Here is a 22,077-nt window from a genome sequence, read left to right on the forward strand (position 1 = left end):
AGGGTTGATAACACTGAGGACTGCAAAGATCTCCAAAAGGATCTGACAGCGCTGGAGGAGTGGGTCAAAAAGTGGCAAATGAGCTTCAACATAGGGAAATGCAAGGTCATGCACGTAGGGAAAAAGAACCCGATGTTCACTTACAAAATGGGGGGTTCACCGCTAGGGGTGAGTAACCTTGAAAGAGACCTGGGAGTGTTGGTAGACACATCATTGAAGGCGTCGGCGCAGTGCGCCACAGCTTCAAGGAAGGCGAACAGAATGTTGGGAATCATTAAGAAGGGTATCACGACCAGGACGAAGGAAGTCATCCTGCCACTGTATCGTGCAATGGTGCGCCCGCACCTGGAGTACTGTGTCCAGTACTGGTCACCGTACCTCAAGAAGGACATGGCGGTACTTGAGAGAGTCCAGAGAAGAGCAACTAAGCTAATAAAGGGTATGGAGGACCTCTCATATACTGACAGACTGAAAAAGCTGGGGCTTTTCTCCCTGGAGAAGCGGAGACTTAGAGGAGACATGATAGAAACCTTCAAGATCATGAAGGGCATAGAAAGAATAGACAGGGACAGATTTTTAAATTATGGGGAACCACAAGCACAAGGGGGCACTCAGAGAAATTGAAAGGGGGTAGGTTTAGAACAAACGCAAGGAAGTTCTTTGTCACCCAGAGGGTGGTGGATACATGGAATGCGCTACCGGAGGATGTGATAAGCAGGAGCACACTACAAGGCTTCAAAGAAGGATTGGATAGGTACCTGGAGGACAAAGGGATTGAGGGGTACAGATAGGAGTAGAGGTAGGTTATAAGGATAGGATTAGAGGTAGGATATAGGGATAGGTTTAGAGGTTTAGAGGCAGTTACAAAATTAGACAGGGACACTGTTCAGGCAATTAGGCCTGATGGGCCGCCGCAGGAGCGGACCGCTGGGCAAGATGGACCTCTGGTCTGCCTCAGCGGAGGCAACTTCTTATGTTCTTATGTTCTAGACTTCATTGAAGCATATCTACATATTCCCATCTTCTCAGACCACAGAAAATATCTGCAGTTCCATGTACTTAAACAGTATTTCCAGTTTGTGGCTTTCTTGTTCAGACTGTGGTGGTAACTCAACTCCGGCTCATGGGGATCCCTTACTGGCTAATCGGGTTCCCATCCAGACAGGAGTGTGAGCTGGTGGTGCATCAAGTAGTGGACCAGCTCCAGCATTTGGGCTGGATTGTCAATTTCAGGAAGAGACATCTGGAGTATCTGGGCATTCTCTTCGACGTGGCTTGCGACCCAAGTATTTCTTCCAGAGCCACGCAAATGGAAGCTCCAGAGCCAGATCTGGTCTCTTTTGGAAATGCAATCTTCGACTGCTTGGAAAAACCTTCAGGTGCTAGGCACCAAGGCAGCCACGCTGGAGGTTTTTCCTAGGCCAGGGCCCATATTCAACCTCTAAAGGACTCTCTCTTCTGTCCCAGTGGTCTCTGCAGAAACATCCTTTTCAGCTATAGCTCCCTTGGGCCAGGACTGCGAGATTTAGCTTCCGCTGATGGCTTCAGAATACGCCCTTTTTTTAAGGACATGCCTCTTCAGATCTCATCGATAACTCTCACAAACAATGCTAGCCTCTTTGGCTGAGGGGCTCATTGCGGGGGTCAGTCGATTCACGGCCCATGGACTCCCTATTGAAAGAAGTGGTCCATAAATCGTCTTGAGCTTGGAGCCATTTGTTTATCTCTGCATGCTCTAGAATGCATCCTAAAGTGAAAAGCTGTCAGTGTTCTCCGACAACGCCATGGTAGTGGCGTACGTGAACAGTCAGTGGGGCACAAGTAGTACCCCCTTGCATCTGGAAGCTCAGATGCTCTTTTGGTGGGTGGAAGTCCAACGTCAAACTCAGTGTTCCACATGGCTGGAGTGGAAAATGTTTGGGCTGACTTTTTAAGTCTACGGTTCCTGGACCTGGGGGAATGGTTGCTCTTGTGCAGGGCATTCAATCTGATAGGAATATGAAGTATAAATGTAATGTAATGTAATTTATTTCTTATATACCGCTACATCCGTTAGGTTCTAAGCGGTTTACAGAAAATATACATTAAGATTAGAAATAAGAAAGGTACTTGAAAAATTCCCTTACTGTCCCAAAGGCTCACAATCTAACTAAAGTACCTGGAGGGTAATAGAGAAATGAAAAGTAGAGTTAGAGGAAAAATAAAAATAAAATAAACATTTTAACAAGACAGCATTGATCTAAATACTTTGGAAGGTAGAAGAGAGGAGAGAAAGGAATAGAAGCAGAAGGGGGAGCCGTTGAACAGTAGAATTCTGGAGAAATTTAAATGATAGAAATAGAACAAAACAAAGACAAAAGGCAAAACAATAGATAAGATTAAAGATAAATCATAAGCTGGAAAGAAAAATAAAATAAAACTTTGTCTTCAATCCACGGTTTCAGCGTCAGTGATGAAGTGGAGCAAGTAAGTTTAGGAGGAGCGATTGATGTTTCCATAAATACTGCTAGAAATCAAGAAACTTGAGATGGAATGTGTGTCGTGACCAACTAAAGGAGGTGATTGTTTTTTTGTTGTTTTTTTTTTGGGGGGGGAATTGCATTTGATGTGAGAGACCAACGTTGATGGTATAGTGAAGGCAAGTTCCAATGGATCTAGAATAATTGGGCAGAATTATGATGAAGTTCCACTGAATCAATTCAAGGCCTCTAGCACATTTTTGTCACTCTTTCAGAGGCTGCCCAGGACCAGAAGGTGTTGTGAAGAAGGTTGTTTAGTAGATCTCCTTGAAGAAAAAGATTTAGACTTTGCTTTATTTAAAGTATTCCAACGTAGCTATTGTCAAGCTGCTTCGGGCTAAGAAGCCGTCTATCCTGGCAGCCTATACAAAGGCCTGATGGGCTTTTCAGCGATGGTATGCTATTGACAAGATGGAGCTGTGTCTGGCTCCAATTTCAGACATTCTGGCTTTCCATCAGGCCGGGCTGGAGAAAGGCCTTGCTGTGGTTTCTCTAAAGGTGCAGATGGATGGCCTCTCGCTTTCTGACTCATAATCACAGGTCCTCTCAGATGTCTTATCCTTATGTGCAAAACAAAAATTTGGCAAGGACTTCAAATCCCCTCTCAGAACAAACATGGCAATAACCAAAAAATTATTATTAATAAAGGACAAATCAGTACGGGCCAAAAAGTTAAATAATAAATACTAATACTTTTGAAGCCCCAGGAAGGAAACTTATGGGTGACCAGTGCTAAGTCACTTCAACCAGTACCAGGTTAATAAACCTCAATAATTCCTGCCCTGTACATCTAGTCAGATATAAAAATTGCAAATAATATCCACCAAAGGCAAACTTATCTGAGTCACAGAGGGTTCCTGTCATGGCTCGACAGAGCTCCGTTTCTAAAATTTCATCAGGAGCTGAGACATAGGAATTAAGTCCCACTGAAAAACATTGCTGAAAGAATCTTGGTGAAGCAAGCAGAGAGCGAATGAACTCCCACATCAAATTCCTGTCCCGGCCCAAAAATTAGACGGTCGCTGGTTTAATTTTTTGGCCGGCACAGGAATTTGATGTGGGAATTCATTCGCCCTCTGCTTGCTTCACCAAGATTCTTTCAGCAATGTTTTTCAGTGGAACTTAATTCCTATCCCCCTCTTCTACTAAACTGTGCTAGTGGTTTTAGTGCACAGAGCTGTGCTGAATGGCCCATGCTGCTCCCGACGCTCATAGGAACTCTATGGGGTATTGTTAGATGGCAATCTCTTCAACATACATTGCCTGTTTGAAGCAGCCACCAGTCTCTCTCATGGTGCACTTGTCCAGGGGCGTCACCTCTTCCTTGGCGGAGACATGGGCATTTCCTCCTGCAGAGATCTGTTGGGCAGCTACTTGGTCTACTCTTCATACCTTTTTCAGATTTTTCATAGTGGATGTAGCGACTCGGGCAAGGATGCCACTTTTGGGTCCTTGGTCTTGTGGGCAGACTCTTCTGTCCCTTGCTAGATGGACTGCTTTGGTACATCAGAAAACAAACAGGAGAAACAGCCTTCACATCAGTGAGAAGCACAAAAGCAACAATAGAGACCAGATGGTGCTCAATCCTTTTTATTTTATAGCAGACTCGACACGATTGTGTTTCGTCCCAAGAAGGCCTGCCTCAGGAGTCTTGCTGTTAAGTCATGATAGAAAATGTATATTGATCCATATGCTCAATAATTGCAATGAGTTCTCTTGAAAAACACCATGTCGGAAGCTGACTTAATAGCAAGACTCCTGAGGCAGGCTTTCTTGGGCAGAAACACGATCGTGTCGAGTGTTATAAATTAAAAAGGATTGAGCACCATCTGGTGTCCTTCGTTGTTGCTTTTCTGCTTGGGTACATCACCACACATACGGAATCTGAAGAAGATGTAACTGAGTGAAAGATTAGATTCTTACCTGGATAATCTTCTTTCAGTTAATCTACTATGGATTCCATATAGCCAGCCCTCTGTCTTTCCTGTAATGCCTTCTTTCTGCCTTGGCTATTTCTGTGTTCCAGGGCTGGAGTTCTCCTGTCTGCCAGATGGCTTAACGCCAAGAAACCCGGTAAGTATACTGTAAGTGTATTCCTCAGCCTCTGACTCCCTTACTGTTAGTGCCAGTTGCACACAGTGCATTTCTGTTATGATCTATTCTTCTAATTCTTGTTTTCTAAGTTGTAAAGCAGACCAGAATTGCTTATTCTTGTGGGAGTCTCCTATTCCCATCCTCTTTCTTTCTCTTTTGTTTCAGTGGAGCTCGATTTTACTTTAGACTACTAAACTTAAGTGTGGACTGGGCTCCACCTCTTTAGGACAGTTGCTCAAAGCTGTAAGCATTCTTTGTAAGCCAGTTTGTGGGAAGGGATAAATCACTACACGTATGGACTCTACAGTAGATTAATTGAAAGAAGATTTTCCAGGTAAGAACCTAATCTTTCATTAGTGCCAATCCACTCTCACCTACGGTGATTTGAAATTTTTTGCCCCCCTTTCAATATCCCATATTGCTTATGTCCCACTAAATGGTTTCTGATTAGACAAAGGGAACCTGAGTAAACACGCATCAGTTTCTAAATGATTTCATTTATTCCCTTTGGCTAATCAGTAGGAGAAATTGGGGTTTGGGAGCTGTGCTGCAGCAAAGCCTTTTCACCTCAGTAGATATAATTCATCCTACATTAAACCAAAATGGTAAAGCTGCAGCAGTATTGAGTGCAAGGTCAGAGAGAATGTATGCTTTGCTCTGTCCTATTTCTGGTCTTTAGAACAGGAAAAAGGAAGTGTACACAGGCTTGTAGATCTTGTACTGACTGGCGGCCGCTGCTACAGGTTGCAAATTACAGTGGTCTGTGAACCTTGTTTCTTGTGACTCTTTCAACAGTATATAGGGTTCTATTAGGGTCATAATCCGCATTATCCCAGGACAAGCAGGCAGCATATTCTTAACGTATGGGTGACATCACCGACGGAGCCCCGGTACGGACTTTTTAACTAGAAAGTTCTAGTTGGCCGCACCGCGCATGCGCGAGTGCCTTCCCACCCGACGGAGGAGTGCGTGGTCCCCAGTTTCTTTGTTTCTGCGGAGCGAAGAAGACGCATGTGTTTTCAACGGCCGTTGAAAAACTATTTTCTGCCTTCCCGCTCGTGTATTTTTTCTTGTTCTTTAGTTTTTTTCCTTTGCTTTTGTTTCTAAAAAAAAAAAAATCTCGTCCAGTTTTCTTATTTTTTTTAGGCCCGGCCCCGGCGGGGCCTGTTGCCATCATACAGGCCTCCGGCTTCAATTTTGCGGAGGCCGTGTTTCCCTTCATGCCCCCTCAACCGGGCTTTAAGAAGTGCCAGCGGTGTGCACGCCCGATCTCTCTCACCGACCCGCACAATTGGTGCCTGCAGTGCTTGGGTCCGGAGCATCGGGCTGACACCTGCACCCGCTGTGCGACACTTAAAAAGCGCACATTGAAAAATAGGCAGATCCAGCAAAATATTCTCTTCGGCACCGGATCTGCCATGGAACCTGCCGCAACGTCGACGGCATCTCAAAAGTCGGCACCAACTACTTCGACGACGCCAGATCCTTCTTCGGGGTCGCTGGCCCCAGGTAAGCTGGCTAAGAAGCCTTCCACTTCCCTTGAGCGCCCTCCTGCCACGGTTGCGACACCGGTCCTTCCGGCACCGCACTGACCCCGCAAACGCTCCGCTCCGATATTGGTGAGTGCCTCGTCATCGGCCTCCTCATCGCCGGAGCATAGAGCGGCACCTATGGGACCGAAAAAGAAAAAAGCGGTACCGGTGCCTCCCCTGGACGACCGCATCGCGGCCATACTCCAGACCCAATTACAGGAGCAGCTGCAGCAACAACTCCAACAACTGTTGCCGGCACTGCTGGCCTCACACCTTCCGGTGCAGGACCGGTCCGAGCCTCGCACGATTCCATCGGTGTCGACCCCCTCGGTACCGCTTAACACATCCATGCCGGTGCTCTCGGCTGAACCACACCGTTCCCAACCTGCGGTACAGGCCCGTTCTGATGCCGACCCTTCCCGGTACCAGGAACGGCACCGGTCTTCCTCTCCCGGTACCGCCTCGGTATGCTCCGGCAAGTCTCTCTCTAAGACCCGCCATGCCGAGCCTTCCACACCGATGACCCGCCGTGCACACCCCGACATCAGGGACCCTGACTTATGGGAAGAATCCCCACACGGTACCGAGGAAGACGCTTCCTCGACGGACGAGAAACCCTCAACGATTGACACCGGTTCAAAGCCTGAACAGTCCTCTTTTACCAAGTTCCTCAGGGAGATGTCGGCTGCTCTTTCCATTCCTTTAGAGTCCGACTCTAAAAAGTCCCAGGCTTTCCTCGATGCCCTGGACTTTGAGCAACCTCCCAAGGAATTCCTTAAGTTACCCATCCACGACATCCTACGGGAAACTTTTTATAAAAACTGGGAGAACCCCCTCACTGTCCCCGGGGCCCCTCGCAAACTGGATAGCTTGTACCGGGTCATTCCAATCCCGGGGTTTGACAAGCCTCAATTGCCCCATGAATCTCTCCTGGTGGAGTCCACCTTAAAGAAAACTCAGGGCTCCAGTGTCTATGCCTCCACCCCTCCTGGCAGAGAGGGCAAAACAATGGATAAATTTGGCAAGCGCCTTTTCCAGAATGCCATGCTGGCCAACAGGGCAAATAATTACACCTTTCACTTCTCCTTCTATATGAAGCATCTGGTGCAACAACTCTCCTCCTTACAAAAATACATTCCTGAACGTAAGGTCCCTCTTTTCCAACAACAAATTTCTAGTCTGCTCCAACTTCGGAAATTCATGGTACGCTCCATTTATGACTCATTTGAGCTGACCTCTAGAGCATCTGCCATGGCTGTTGCCATGCGGCGTCTGGCCTGGCTGAGAGTTTCTGACCTCGACATTAACCACCAAGACCGCCTGGCTAATGCACCTTGTCTTGGTGACGAACTCTTCGGGGAATCCCTGGACTCAACCACCCAGAAACTCTCAGCACACGAGACTAGGTGGGACACTCTGGTCAAACCCAAAAAGAAGACTCCGCTTGCTCGCCCCTACAGACAGCAGTCCTCTTACCAACGCAGGTTCTCGGCCAGACCTCTCAACCCGCCTCAACAGCAGCCTCGCCGTCCCCGTCACCAGCACCAACCTCAGGCTCGTTCCCAGTCTCATCAGCCTGCCAAGCCTCTCCCTCCGTCAAAACCATCTCAACCCTTTTGACTCCTTTCTCCAGGGCATAGCCAGTCTCCCACCATCACTGCCTCTTCCTCAGCCTATCGGCGGACGCCTCCAACTCTTCCTCAGCCGTTGGGAGGTCGTCACATCCGACCAATGGGTCCTCAACATCATTCGCCACGGCTACTCTCTCAACTTCCAGACTCTTCCACCAGACAATCCTCCCATAGAGTCTGCTTCTCACTCCTCCCAATCCCTCCTCCTCCTGAGGGAGGTCCAATCCCTCCTTCTCAATGCCATCGAAGAGGTACCCTCAGACCAAAGGGGTCAGGGATTCTACTCCTGCTACTTCCTGGTTCCCAAGAAGACAGGAGACCTCCGTCCCATCCTCGATCTCCGGGACCTCAACAAGTGTCTGGTCAAGGAAAAATTCAGAATGCTCTCCCTTGCCACGCTTTACCCTCTTCTCTCTCAACACGACTGGCTATGTTCCCTAGACCTCAAAGAGGCCTACACTCACATCCCAATCAATCCGACTTCACGTCGCTACCTATGGTTTCAGATACAGCACCATCACTATCAGTACAAAGTGCTACCTTTTGGCCTCATCATCATCACCAAGTGCCTTATTGTGGTGGTGGCCTTCCTCAGGTCTCACAACCTCCAGGTGTTCCCCTACTTGGACGATTGGTTGGTGAAAGCACCTACATCTCCTCTTGTGCTACAAGCCACTCAACACACCATCTCTTTCCTCCATCTCCTGGGGTTCGAGATCAACTACCCCAAGTCGCACCTCCTTCCCACGCAGCGACTTCAGTTCATTGGTGCAGTTCTCGACACCACTCTGATGAGGGCGTTTCTCTCCTCCGACCGACAACGGACCCTGCTCCACCTCTGTCGTCAGGTGCTCCTTCATCATTCCATCCCAGCTCGGCAGATGATGGTCCTCCTGGGCCACATGGCCTCGACGGTCCATGTGCTTCCTCTGGCGCGACTCCACCTCAGGACACCTCAATGGACTCTAGCCAACCAATGGTCACAGACCACGGATCCTCTTTCTCATCCCATCTCTGTGACATCGTCTCTTCAGCAATCTCTTCAATGGTGGTTGAACTCCTCCAATCTTTCCAGGGGTCTGCTCTTTCATCCACCCCCTCACTCCATGATCATAACCACAGATGCCTCCCCCTATGCATGGGGAGCTCACATGGGCTCTGGACCCTCAGGAGCGTCAACATCACATCAATTTCCTGGAACTCAGGGCCATGTTCTATGCCCTCAAGGCCTTCCAGCACCTTCTCTACCCTCAGGTTCTTCTCCTGTGCACAGACAGCCAAGTCGCCATGTACTACATAAACAAGCAAGGCAGCACCGGATCTCCCCTCCTCTGTCAGGAGGCCATCCGCATCTGGACCTGGGCCACGGCTCACAGTCTCTTCCTCAAGGCTGTCTATATCCAGGGTGAACAGAACTCCCTGGCCGACAATCTCAGTCGCATCCTTCAACCTCACGAGTGGACTCTGGATCCTCCCACACTCCGCTCCATCTTTGCTCAGTGGGGCACTCCTCAGGTGGACCTCTTTGCAGCTCCTCACAACCATAGCTACCCCAGTTCTGCTCCAGACTCTTCTCTCCTCATCGTCTGGCCCCGGATGCATTCCTTCTCAACTGGACGGATCGGTTCCTCTATGCCTTTCCTCCACTGCCGCTGATGTTGCGGACGTTATTCAAACTCTGCAGGGACAAAGCCACCATGATTCTCATCGCCCCTCGGTGGCCTCGCCAACACTGGTTCTCCCTCCTGTTCCAGCTCAGCTCCAGGGAGCCCATTTCTCTTCCTGTGTTTCCTACGCTACTTACACAGCAGCATCAGTCTTTACTGCATCCAAATCTGTCCTCGCTCCACCTGACAGCTTGGTTTCTCTCGGGCTGACCTCTCCACACAATCTGTCTCAGCCCGTCCATCGTATTTTGGATGCCTCCAGGAAACCGGCCACCCTCCAATGTTACCATCAGAAGTGGACCAGGTTCTCCTCTTGGTGTCTCCTGCATCACCACGATCCCACCTCTTTGGCGGTGGAAACTGTACTGGACTATTTGCTCTCTCTGTCCGACGCTGGCCTCAAGTCTACCTCAATCAGAGTCCACCTCAGTGCCATCACTGCGTTTCATGAGCCTATCCTCGGAAAACCTCTCACGGCTCACCCACTGGTTTCCCGGTTCATGAGAGGTCTCTTCAATGTCAAACCACCTCTGAAGCCTCCTCCAGTCGTCTGGGATCTGAATGTGGTTTTATCTGCCCTCATGAAGCCTCCTTTTGAGCCTCTTGCCACAACTTCGCTCACATTTCTTACCTGGAAGGTGCTTTTCCTCATTGCCATCACCTCTGCCAGGAGGGTTAGTGAGCTGCATGCACTGGTCTCCGATCCACCTTTCACTGTTTTTCACCATGACAAGGTGGTTCTGCGTACCCATCCTAAATTCCTTCCCAAGGTGGTCTCGGCATTTCACCTCAACCAGTCCATTGTGTTGCCTGTCTTTTTCCCTAAACCCCATTCTCATCCTGGGGAACAGGCGTTGCACATGCTGGACTGTAAGCGTGCCCTTGCATACTACCTTGACCGTACCAGGGCCCATCGCTCGTTCCCTCAGCTCTTTTTGTCCTTCGACCCTAACCGCCTAGGTCGTCCTGTCTCTAAACGGACGCTTTCCAACTGGCTTGCTGCCTGCATTGCGTTCTGTTATGCTCAGGCCGGTCTCTCACTGGAAGGTGCTGTCACGGCCCACAGGGTCAGAGCTATGGCTGCTTCTGTGGCTTTCCTCCGTTCCACGCCCATCGAGGAAATCTGCAAGGCTGCCACTTGGTCCTCAGTTCACACGTTCACTACTCACTACTGTCTGGATGCCTTCTCCAGACGGGATGGACACTTCGGCCAATCTGTGTTACACAATTTATTTTCCTAATGGCCAACCATCCCCCCTCCCTCTCTGTTAGCTTGGAGGTCACCCATACGTTAAGAATATGCTGCCTGCTTGTCCTGGGATAAAGCACAGTTACTTACCGTAACAGGTGTTATCCAGGGACAGCAGGCAGATATTCTTACGTCCCACCCTCCTCCCTGGGTTGGCTTCTTAGCTGGCTTATCTTAGCTGGCTTATCTTAAGTCCGTCGGGCGGGAAGGCACTCGCGCATGCGCGGTGCGGCCAACTAGAACTTTCTAGTTAAAAAGTCCGTACCGGGGCTCCGTCGGTGACATCACCCATACGTTAAGAATATCTGCCTGCTGTCCCTGGATAACACCTGTTACGGTAAGTAACTGTGCTATTTGGGAACCCCGGCTTTTGATTTATATCACTACTGCTGTACATTTTCTGTGCTATTGTGTAACATCATGTCTTTTCCTAGAGCACTACCATTCATTTAGTTGTTGATTGAGCTCTGTTTTGCATTTGTTTTCTCTTCATATGAGTAGTATCTTTGCATGCCTTTGATCAGAGTTAATTTATTTATTCTTCTGTTATTTCGTTTATCAATAAGGTGAGCTGTGGTGGAAGATTTTGTGTTTCTGCTAGATGGTCTCTTTAAACTTCTTTTCTTCAGATACAGAGGATGCAAGTGAAACAGATCTCGCAAAGCAAGATGATGAGGATTACGTAGAAATGAAAGAACAGTAAGTATATCAGTGCTGTCTTTGAATCTGTGACTGGCAACACTTCATTGTCTATGTCTGTGCATAATAGAGAGTGGGCAGTTCTTAAGTAGAAAACCAGACCAGACTGTAAAGATATCTGAAAAAAAAATCTTATCTAATGAAGAATTCTTTAGTTGACTCCTTGCATGAATGTTTGTGCTTGTGGCTTTTTAATATACAGTCAGAAATCGCATTGCCTTCTCTCCAAAATTCATAAAACAAAAAAGGGCTGTCAGACGCTTGTTGAAATGAGTCTGTGGTTGTAACAGTGACAGTTCCATGAAATTGTGTGTGAGCATGGTTATATGTTGTATGAAGAAATGTACTTTTATGAGAATGGGAAAAAACACTCATCAATCAATTAAGATACCAAACTCAAGCACAATATTACAAAAATAAAATAAACGAGACAAAGAAAAAATATTACGCCTCTCGCATCCAAACAGCAAACAATTCTTCTACACTATTTTCTATTTTAAAATCTTTAACGACATTTAAACCCCATTCAGCGCAGGGTGAAATTAGTGCTCTAACTGCTCAAGATCTGGCTAACTCTTTTGTAGAGAAAATCCAAGGGATCAGGAAAAAATTCTCGGACACTTTAACACCGGAGCCCGATTATTCTATCTCAGATTCCTGCATCCCAATTTCAAAATGTTCTCACTTTGCACCACTTGTGCTCTCTGATTTGCAAAGACTATTCCTTTCTTTGAATGTAAAGGGTAATGCCACAGATTCACTTCCCCCACATATTTTGAAAAAATTATTTAATATTTTTGGTAAATACATTCAAAAAATAATTTATACCTCCTTAGAGAAAGGGATTATGCCCAAAAAGTGGAAACATTCAATTATTCATCCAATACCTAAAGACCCAAAAGGGAATTTGAACGACCCTACTAATTTCTGACCAATTGCAAAAATACCTTTTGTAGCAAAAATGGTGGAAAAAATAGTTTTTAATCAGGTGTCTGAATTTTTTGAGAAAACAGGAACATTGCATCCACATCAAACAGGCTTTCGACAACATCATTCAACCGAACACTCTCTAATTGGCCTGACATCCTCTGTTCTCTATTTTTGGGATCATCACCAATCAGTTCTCCTTATATCCCTAGACTTATCAGCTTTCGATACTATAGATCACCATCTTCTTCTAAGTAGACTCGGATCATTTGGATAACTGATGTTCTTCAATGGTTTCAGTCCTATTTTTCAGAACGATCTTCAAAAGTGACATTTAATAATGCATCCTCAAATACAATTGTAACTAGTTTTGGGATCCCGCAAGGATCAATCTTATCTCCCTTATTGCTTAATGTATTTTTGGCTCCTCTGTTAACCCTTAGCCAATCAATTGGGTTCATACCATTTGCCTACGCAGATGATGTCCAACTTTTGCATCCCTTAGATCCAAGCTCAGCTGAAGAAATTTCAGCAGTCAATATGAAATTGTCGAAAATATCCAAATGGTTACATGACAACAAGTTGGCCTTTAACGTATCTAAAACAGAGGTTATACTATTCCTATGTAAGGAGGGACAGAAATTAGGAGCCAGCATAAACATCAATAATAGTATGCTTAAAGAAGTCACTAAGGTAAAGATACTCGGGGGTCTTTTGGACTAGAAATTGAATTATCATGATCAAATAAGTTCATTTGTCAGGAATTGTTTCTATAGGTTAAGGTTGATAAGATCACTATCCGCATTTCTGGATGAAGCATCTCTGAACATTTTAATACACTCGTTAGTTATATCAAAAATTTGACTACTGCAACACTTTGTACAAGGGAATAACCTTAAAAGAAATACGTAGATTACAAATCCTACAAAACATGGCAATAAAAATAATTACTAAAAAGAAAAAATTGATCATATGACTCCCTTCTAAAGGAAAAGCATTTTAATGAATAAAGCTCCTGCATTCTTAGAAAGGCTTCTAATCCCTTATATTCCTATAAAATCCTTAAGATCAGAAGAGAAATTTCTCTTCTTAGTCCCTTCACTGAGACTCATTTATTCAAGGAGAGACACGATCTTTTCCGTCACGGACCCTCAAATCTGGAATTCGCTCCCAGTCAATATAAGGGAAGAAAAATTACTTAGTTTAAAAGTCTTCTGAAAAGCTGACTTTTTAAGGACGCTTTTAAATGAGTTATGCAAATTTTATATATCCAGGATGTGTTAGAGTACTAGTAATGCTGATAGGTGAAAATTGAGCAGGTATCCTTTTCCCCATCCTATTGTTTCATCACCTTGCCCTTTTTATTTGTTTATAAATTGTATTTAACCCTTTATTTATTATTTTTTTATATTATGTGGTTGGTTGGTCTAAAGTTATTTTTTTATTTTAATCTTTATTCCTTTTTATTTCTTTCAACAAGTGTACAATATTATTACAATTAATTCACATAACTCACTTGACATTCTTAAACAATATTATTATACATGTTTTAATTCCCCCCCCCACCTCCCATCCCTTCCCATATCAATAAAATAATCTATCCAAACATATACATACTTAGACATCCCTTTTCCATAATACAATTAATCATACATTAACCTTTCCCTCCCCCCACCCTTTCTTCCTCAAACTCTTTTTTCATTTTATTATATACATTAATGCACAACAAATATATCTCATCATATTACATATATCCCCTAATATTTCATAATAACATATTTCCAATAATTTTACCCCCTTTCCTTTTCTATTCATACATAAATACCATGTTTCTTATATCCATTAATCAGTTGAAATATACCGCTATTTAATTAGATTATCCTATCCCCCCCACCCCCTCCATTTCTACAAATTATCCCCTAAGGAAAAAGAATAAACCTTAATCATTATAATATTCAATTAATGGCCTCCACACCTCCTGAAACCTTTTAAAATGCCCCCTCTGTACTGCAAGAAATCTTTCCATCTTTTACATATAGCATACTGAGTTCCACCAGAAACTACAATTCAGTCTTCTTACGCTCCCGTTCCTACACCGTCAACACAAATGGCACCATGTCCACTCCTTGGACTCCATCTTGCGGTGTCCCTCAAGGATCACCCCTTTCCCCTATTCTCTTTAACATCTACATGTCCTCCCTGAAACTCTTTCAACTATCCCCCCTGGAAACAATCTACACTTATGCAGATAACATCCTTGTCCTCCTTGAGACTGACCAGAACCTCACCAACCTCCACGAAAACATTACAGCTTGCATAATGAGACTCCGTGCCTGGTCCCTCTCGGTACAGATGAAACTAAACAAATCTAAAACAAAACTACTCTGGCTCGGCCCAAAATTCGAACACCTGCCCACACTTTTCGCACTACCCACAGGCGATACACTACAGCTCGAGTTCTCATGCAAGGTCCTTGGTATCACTATCGATTCCTCTCTCTCCCTCAATGACCACCTCAACTCCTTGGCAAAATCATGCTTTTTCAGCCTTCACAGGCTGAGGAAAGCTAGATCCTACTTCAGCCAACAACACTTTGCCATCCTTGTCCAATCCATCATCTTCTCCAAACTAGATTACTGCAATGCCATCTACTTAAATCTATCAAAAAAAGTATTCTAAGACTCCAGCTAATCCAGAATACTGCAGCCAATCTGATCTTCTCAAAACGCAAGTCTGACCATGCCTCCCCACTCCTTGCCAAACTTCACTGGCTTCCAATAATCTCCAGAATCCATTTCAAATGTTCCTGCCTGGCTTTCAAGATCATTCACGGAATCCTGCCTCCTCTTATCCCACTGTCTTTCAACTCCTCCAGTCCCGACTCCTCCAGAACTGCCCAAAGGCTTAAACTAGCCTTCCCCTCTCCACGTGGCATCCACTATTCAGGCAAACTGGGAAAATCCCTTCTCTTCAAAATCACAGGTCTTTGGCACCAGGTCTTTGGCATAGGCACAAATTGTCCATGTATTCAGGCATTTTGGATATCAATCTGGGATCAAGTTAACCTAATGATGGAGAGTCATGTGGCATTGTCCTATGACACAGTGGTTTTTGGAATGTGCATGAGGGCTAAATGCCAAATATCTGCAGCAAACAATAAATTACTAACGATTCTTACTGGTGTGGGAATTCAGCAAATAACGACTAATTGGAAAGACTGTTCTAGACTAATCTAAACCTTAAGTTTATATATATATATATATATATATATATATACATACACCGCATCATCTCTGCGGAACCTGAGCTCCCTTCAGTTATTCCGCAAACAACTGAAAACCTGGCTTTTCAGCAAATTGTAGCTCTATCCTTCTCCCCTTTCTCTCCCCCCTTCTACACATAAGTTCATGTAAAAATTCTTCTTCTCTACCCACTATTTTAAGTTCTTGTAAACCGTGTCGAGCTCCATTCTCATGGAGATGATGCGGTGTATGTATATGTATATATATATATATATATATATATATATATATATATATATATATATATATATATATATATATAAACTTAAGGTTTAGATTAGATTAGATTAGTCTAGAACAGTCTTTCCAATTAGTCGTTATTTGCTGAATTCCCACACCAGTAAGAATCGTTAGTAATTTATTGTTTGCTGCAGATATTTGGCATTTAGCCCTCATGCACATTCCAAAAACCACTGTGTCATAGGACAATGCCACATGACTCTCCATCATTAGGTTAACTTGATCCCAGATTGATATCCAAAATGCCTGAATACATGGACAATAAAATAAAAGATGGTCTAAAGTTCCAACTTCAATTTTACAATGCCAGCATCTATTAGACTTAGAGCAATCCAATTTTTGTAATCTAGTAGGGGTCCAGAATGCTCTATGCAACAAAAAGAACCATGTTTGCCTAATAGATGCCGACATCGTACCTTTAATTCTCCAAGACCAAATACATGGCCATTGAGATGCATTAATCTGATGCTTAATCTCAATGCTCCAAATATCTCTTAATCTATTTTTAGGTTTCTTATTCAAATAATTAGATATAATTTTATACCACTTTGCGGCCTGGTGTCCCAGAAAATCTGCCTGGAAACATAAAAATTCTAAGCTGTAATGATCATTTAAAGATTTCCATTCAGGGAACCCCACCTGAATAGCCTGCTTCAACTGCAACCACTTATAACTTTGTTTTTTATTCAGACCATATTTATGTTGCAATTGTGAAAAATCAAGCAGCTTACCATTATCAATTACTTCTTTTAAGGATCTTATATCTGCTTTAATCCAATCCTTCCAGACAACCTTAAACCCGCCTATTTGTATCCTTCCAGACAACCTTAAACCCGCCTATTTGTATCTTGGAGTTTATCCAAATAGATTGATGTGTCGATTTTAAAATAGAATCAGTAGTTATTTTGTCTACAAGTCTTAATGTTTTCCAAGTATCCATTAATACTCTATTGTCTTTACATATTCTAGGCATTTTTATACTAAGCAGAAGATCAAGCCTAAGTGGAAATATAAGTGATCTCTCCACCCATAACCATTCTGGTAGTTGTTCCAAAAGCTCTGGGAGGACCCAATGCATACCTTGGTGCATGATATAGGCCTGATGATACCTATAAAAATTGGGGAAATTTACCCCACCCTCCTCAATTGGCCTTTGTAAAGACACTAGAGCCACTCTTGCAATTTTACCCAGCCAAATAAATTTAACCAGATTACTATTTAATTTTTTATAAAAAGACCCCTGAAAAAACACTGGTATCATTCCCAATTGATAGCAAACCACAGGCAAAATCATCATTTTAACAGTTTGAACTCTTCCCCACCATGACAAATGTAAAGGATTCCATTGCTCACACAACTCTGTTACTTTTTGTAATAAAAATTTTTCATTTATTCTCATTGTCATAAGAACATAAGAACATAAGCAGTGCCTCTGCCGGGTCAGACCACAGGTCCATCCCGCCCAGCAGTCCGCTCCCGCGGCGGCCTAAACAGGTCACGACCTGTCTGTATCACCAGAGGGGGCTCCCTTGCCACCTTGGTTTCTCATTTAAGTCCTGTCTTCCTATCGAAGTCCTAACCCTCCGGTCTTGCACATGCACGACCTGGTTTGGTTTCTATACTCATTACCTGGTTAGCTTTCTATACTTGTGTTTCATCCCAGTTCCTCCCTCAGTATCCCATGATCCCTTTATCCTTCAGGAATCCGTCCAATCCCTGTTTGAATCCCTGTACCGTACTCTGCCTGATCACTTCCTCCGGTAGCGCATTCCAAGTGTCCACGACCCTTTGGGTGAAAAAAAACTTCCTTGCGTTTGTTTTGAACCTATCTCCCTTCAGTTTCTCCGAATGCCCCCTCGTACCTGTTGTCCCCTTCAGTCTGAAGAATCTGTCCCTATCCACCCTCTCTATGCCCCTCATGATCTTGAAGGTCTCTATCATATCTCCCCTGAGCCTCCTCTTTTCCAGAGAGAAGAGCCCCAGCCTATCCAACCTCTCGGCGTATGGGCGTATGGGCAGCCCTTTTACCATTTTCGTTGCTCTCCTTTGGACTCTCTCAAGTACCGCCATGTCCTTCTTGAGGTGCGGCGACCAATACTGAACGCAGTATTCCAGATGTGGACGCACCATCGCTCGATACAATGGCATGATGACTTCCCGTGTTCTGGTTGTTATGCCCTTCTTTATGATGCCAAGCATCCTGTTGGCTTTTTTCGAGGCTGCTGCGCACTGAGCAGATGGCTTCAGTGATGCATCCACCAGCACACCCAAGTCTCTCTCATGTCTGCTGTCTCCCAACAATACCCCCCCCAATTTGTAGTTGAACAACGGGTTCTTTTTCCCTATATTGTCTCTTCGAGTGTTTTATTCAACCAAATACCTAAGTACTTTATTCCATCCTCTCTCCAAATAAAAGGGAAAGAATCAAGTATACCTTTTGTACAATGCACATTTAAAGGTAAAATCTCTGATTTAGTCCAATTTATTTTGTATCCTGAGAATTTTCCAAATGTATCTATTACCTCCAGTAGACATGGAATTGTTGTTTCCGGATTCCTCAAATGAAGCAAGATATCATCTGCATAAGCGGATACTTTATATTCCACTCCAGCACATGGAATACCCTGTATGTCCTTTGCCTGTCGAATAGCTAACAACAAGGGTTCAAGAACTATATCAAAGAGCAAAGGAGATAATGGACAACCCTGTCTAACTCCCCTCTGCAATTTAAAAGCATCTGAAAAATTATTATTTATATATAAACGAGCAGTTGGGGAGCTATACAGTGCTTGAATCATTTGTATAAATCCGGATCCAATACCAAACCACTCCATAGCTTGATACATGAAATTCCATTCTACACGATCAAAAGCCTTCTCAGCATCTAGTGATACCGAAAAAGCCGGATCATTAATTTGTTTTGTTAAATAATACATCTGAAATACCAGTCTAGTATTATTAGAAGAGTGTCTTTGAGCAACAAATCCAGTTTGATTCATTCCTATTATATGCGGAAGAGCTTTAGCCAATCTTAATGCTAAAATCTTAGCTAATAATTTACCATCTACATTTATTAAAGATATAGGCCTGTAGTTTGAAACCAATGTTGGATCTTTATTTGGCTTTGGCAAAACAATAGTTAAAGATTCTGCCATAGTGCCTGATATACAACATTTATTCAGTTGATCCTGATATAATTTTAATAAATAAGGTAAAAGGGAAATTTGAAATTCTCTATAAAACTCTACCGTAAATCCATCTCCACCTGGAGCGGTCCCAGCTCTAAGGGATTTCAATGCCGTTTGTACCTCTTTTAATGATATAGGTTCATCTAAACTTCTTTTTACATGATCAGGAACCTTAGGACCTTCAACTGAACTCAAAAAATCCAACCCATCTTTCTCTTTATTTAAATAAGACTCAGAAGAAAACAGCGACTTATAATACTTAAAAAATTGTTTTAATATACTTCCAATTTGAGAATGAGAATTCCCTAACTCATCTTTAATTATACCTATTTTCTCCTTCCTTTTTTTTTTTTTTTTTAGTAATTTGCCAATAGTCTTCCAGCCTTATTTGCACTACCATAATACAACGTTTGCTGAGTAAAAATATCTTTCTTTACTAATCCAGAGGAAATCTCATTATATTCACATTTTTTTAACAATATTTGAAATGTAGCTTGTTCCCATTTGTTAATCAATTTTAATTCTAAATTTTTAATTTCTTTTTCCAAACTTACAAATTGCTTCCTTAGTTGTTTCTTTTTATATGCAGAATATGATATAATTTGTCCTCTCATCGTTGCTTTGAAAGCATCCCATAAAATTTCAATCAACATTTTCTCTAAATCATTAAACAAAAAATATTCACTAATTTTGTTCTGAAATTCTGTGCAAAATTTAGAATCAGCAAGCAATGTATTATCAAACCTCCATACAGGTTTGGAATTATCTTGATCTACTAAGTTAACTTCTATCCACACACCACCATGATCAGATATTACTATTGGTTCTATGTCAGCTTTTACAACTTGCTGTACCATCTGATCTGAAACAAAAATATAATCAATTCTTGAAAACGATTGATGAACATGTGAACAAAATGTAAATTCCCGATCATTAAAATGAAGAATACGCCATATATCTTTTAAATTACATGATTGTATCAAATGATCTAATCCCATTGATTTCATAATTCTACTAGGCTTTTTATCCATTATTGGATCTATAACAGCATTGAAATCCCCTGCCACCACTAAATTAGTAGTAGCCAGTGGCAAAATTAATTGTTGTAGAGATTTAAAGAATTCACTTTGATTCGAATTAGGGGCATATACATTTAGTAACGCCATTGTATTATTGCTCATGTCAACAAGTAACCACCTTCCTTGAGGATCTGCTTTAACCATAGTAAATGTTGCTGGACATTTTTTATTAATCAATATTGCTACTCCTGCTTTCTTTTTTATCGCTGGTGCATATAAACATTGCTTTATCCAATTATCTGACAGCTTCATAGACTCTATTCCAGACAAATATGTCTCCTGCAGAAAACAAATATCTATATTTTGTTGCTTAATATATGACAATACCTTTTTCCTTTTTATTGGATGATTGAGGCCATTTACGTTCAAAGAAAAAATTTTAAAACCCATTATATAAATAAAATATAATATACAAATATATCCTTCTCAAACATATATTAGAAACTTTTCCTTTTCCCTTAAACTAAAATATAAGCTTACCCTCCCTCCCCACCTTCTCTCTCCCTCCCATATACCCATCCCCCTCCCTCCCCACCCCCTCATAAATGAAGACTTCGAAACGCACATAGTGACTGTGTAAAAGAAAAACTCCCCACAGGCAACATCATACTTAATCTACCCGCTTCCCTATAACTTCTTATTAGCAATGAAAAGACAAAAAAATATATATATATATTTTTTTTTCCTTCTTTATTTCTTTTTTTTTTTTTCCTCTTCTCTTTTTCCACCTCCTTTTTTTTTTTCCATCTAACCCTTAGTATCTCATATAACATACAAGAAATAAAAACTTCAATCTTTTATATGTATTTCCCAAACCTTCCCCATTACTCTATAAAAATATTAATAACTTATAAATAAATTTCAAAGGCATTTTTATATCCTTTATTATATTTTTTTCCTTTTTTTTTCTCCCTTTTTTTCCTTCCCCTTTACTTCTTTCAAATACTATAATCCTAACTCCTATTCCCCTCCTCACTTATATAAATAACCCTTTACAATTACCCTTCAACCCCTTTCAAAAATTAGAATAATCCTTTAATACATTAGTCATTTCCATTTTTCCAAGAATTAGACAGCCTTTATATATCATCATTCATATTTCTCATTTGAAGACATCAAACCTATGATCTTCTCTCTTCTATATGGATCAGCAGTCCAGACTATTCCAATTCAGACGTTCTTCATTAAACTGTCTTTACCAATCTACATCCAGCAGATCACTCAGCAACTTTCTCAATTCCATTGACCACAAAGCTCAGTCCAGAATGTTGTCAATCTCCACAGGTAAATTTCCTCTAGCTCAGTCCAGAATGTTACCAATCCCCATATTTAAATTGCCTCGAGCTCAATTCAGAATGTTGCCAATCCCCACAGTCAACTGTCTCAAGTAATGGAAAATGACAGTTTTATATTCAAAAACAATACCCCGCTATGAATAAAGTCAAATAAACATAACCTATGCATCACACTATTAAAACATTAACAGACTTCTCATTAATATCTTCATTGTAGGTATTCATCGGGCTTTCACATTTATCTATATATTCTTTTAACTTCCCTGCTTCTTCAAAACTGAAAGTTTTGTTGTTATGAGTCACCCGCATTATAGCCGGGTATACTAATCCAAACCTGGCACCCATTGCTCTCAATTGTGGGCGTAATTCTAATAGCTGTTTTCTTTTATATGCAGTTTCCTTGGCAAAATCCGGGACTATAAATATCTTTGCATCCTGACATTTCATATTTTTATGTTCCTTTGCTAATTTCAGGATCTCTTCTACTTGCTGATATCTTAAGTAGCTTACATATTAAAGGTCGCGGTCCCTTTTGGCTTCTTAATCTCTTTGCTGGAATTCTGTGCGCCCTTTCTATCTCCAACGGAAACTTACTTTGAATTGGTAGAATCTTAGGTAGGAAATTTAACAGAAAAGTAATAGGATCACCCTTCTC

General features: G+C 42.6%; 1 protein-coding gene across 4 annotated transcripts in view; it reads left to right on the forward strand.

Annotated features, from left to right (window-relative positions):
- SUDS3 (SDS3 homolog, SIN3A corepressor complex component) overlaps window positions 1–22,077 on the forward strand; it is a 213,278-nt gene that overhangs the window by 9,261 nt on the left and 181,940 nt on the right. For 2 of the 4 annotated variants that reach the window (XM_033957289.1, XM_033957287.1), the window contains exon 2: window positions 11,322–11,391. In XM_033957289.1, the coding sequence (XP_033813180.1) occupies window positions 11,322–11,391 (70 nt within the window). Of the gene's footprint in view, window positions 1–11,258; window positions 11,392–22,077 lie in introns of all 4 variants that reach the window. The other 2 variants (XM_033957288.1, XM_033957290.1) reach the window with 2 other exon arrangements.

The sequence above is a fragment of the Geotrypetes seraphini genome, chromosome 8 (genome assembly GCF_902459505.1).
Source record: "Geotrypetes seraphini chromosome 8, aGeoSer1.1, whole genome shotgun sequence".
Taxonomy (NCBI): Eukaryota; Metazoa; Chordata; class Amphibia; order Gymnophiona; family Dermophiidae; genus Geotrypetes; species Geotrypetes seraphini.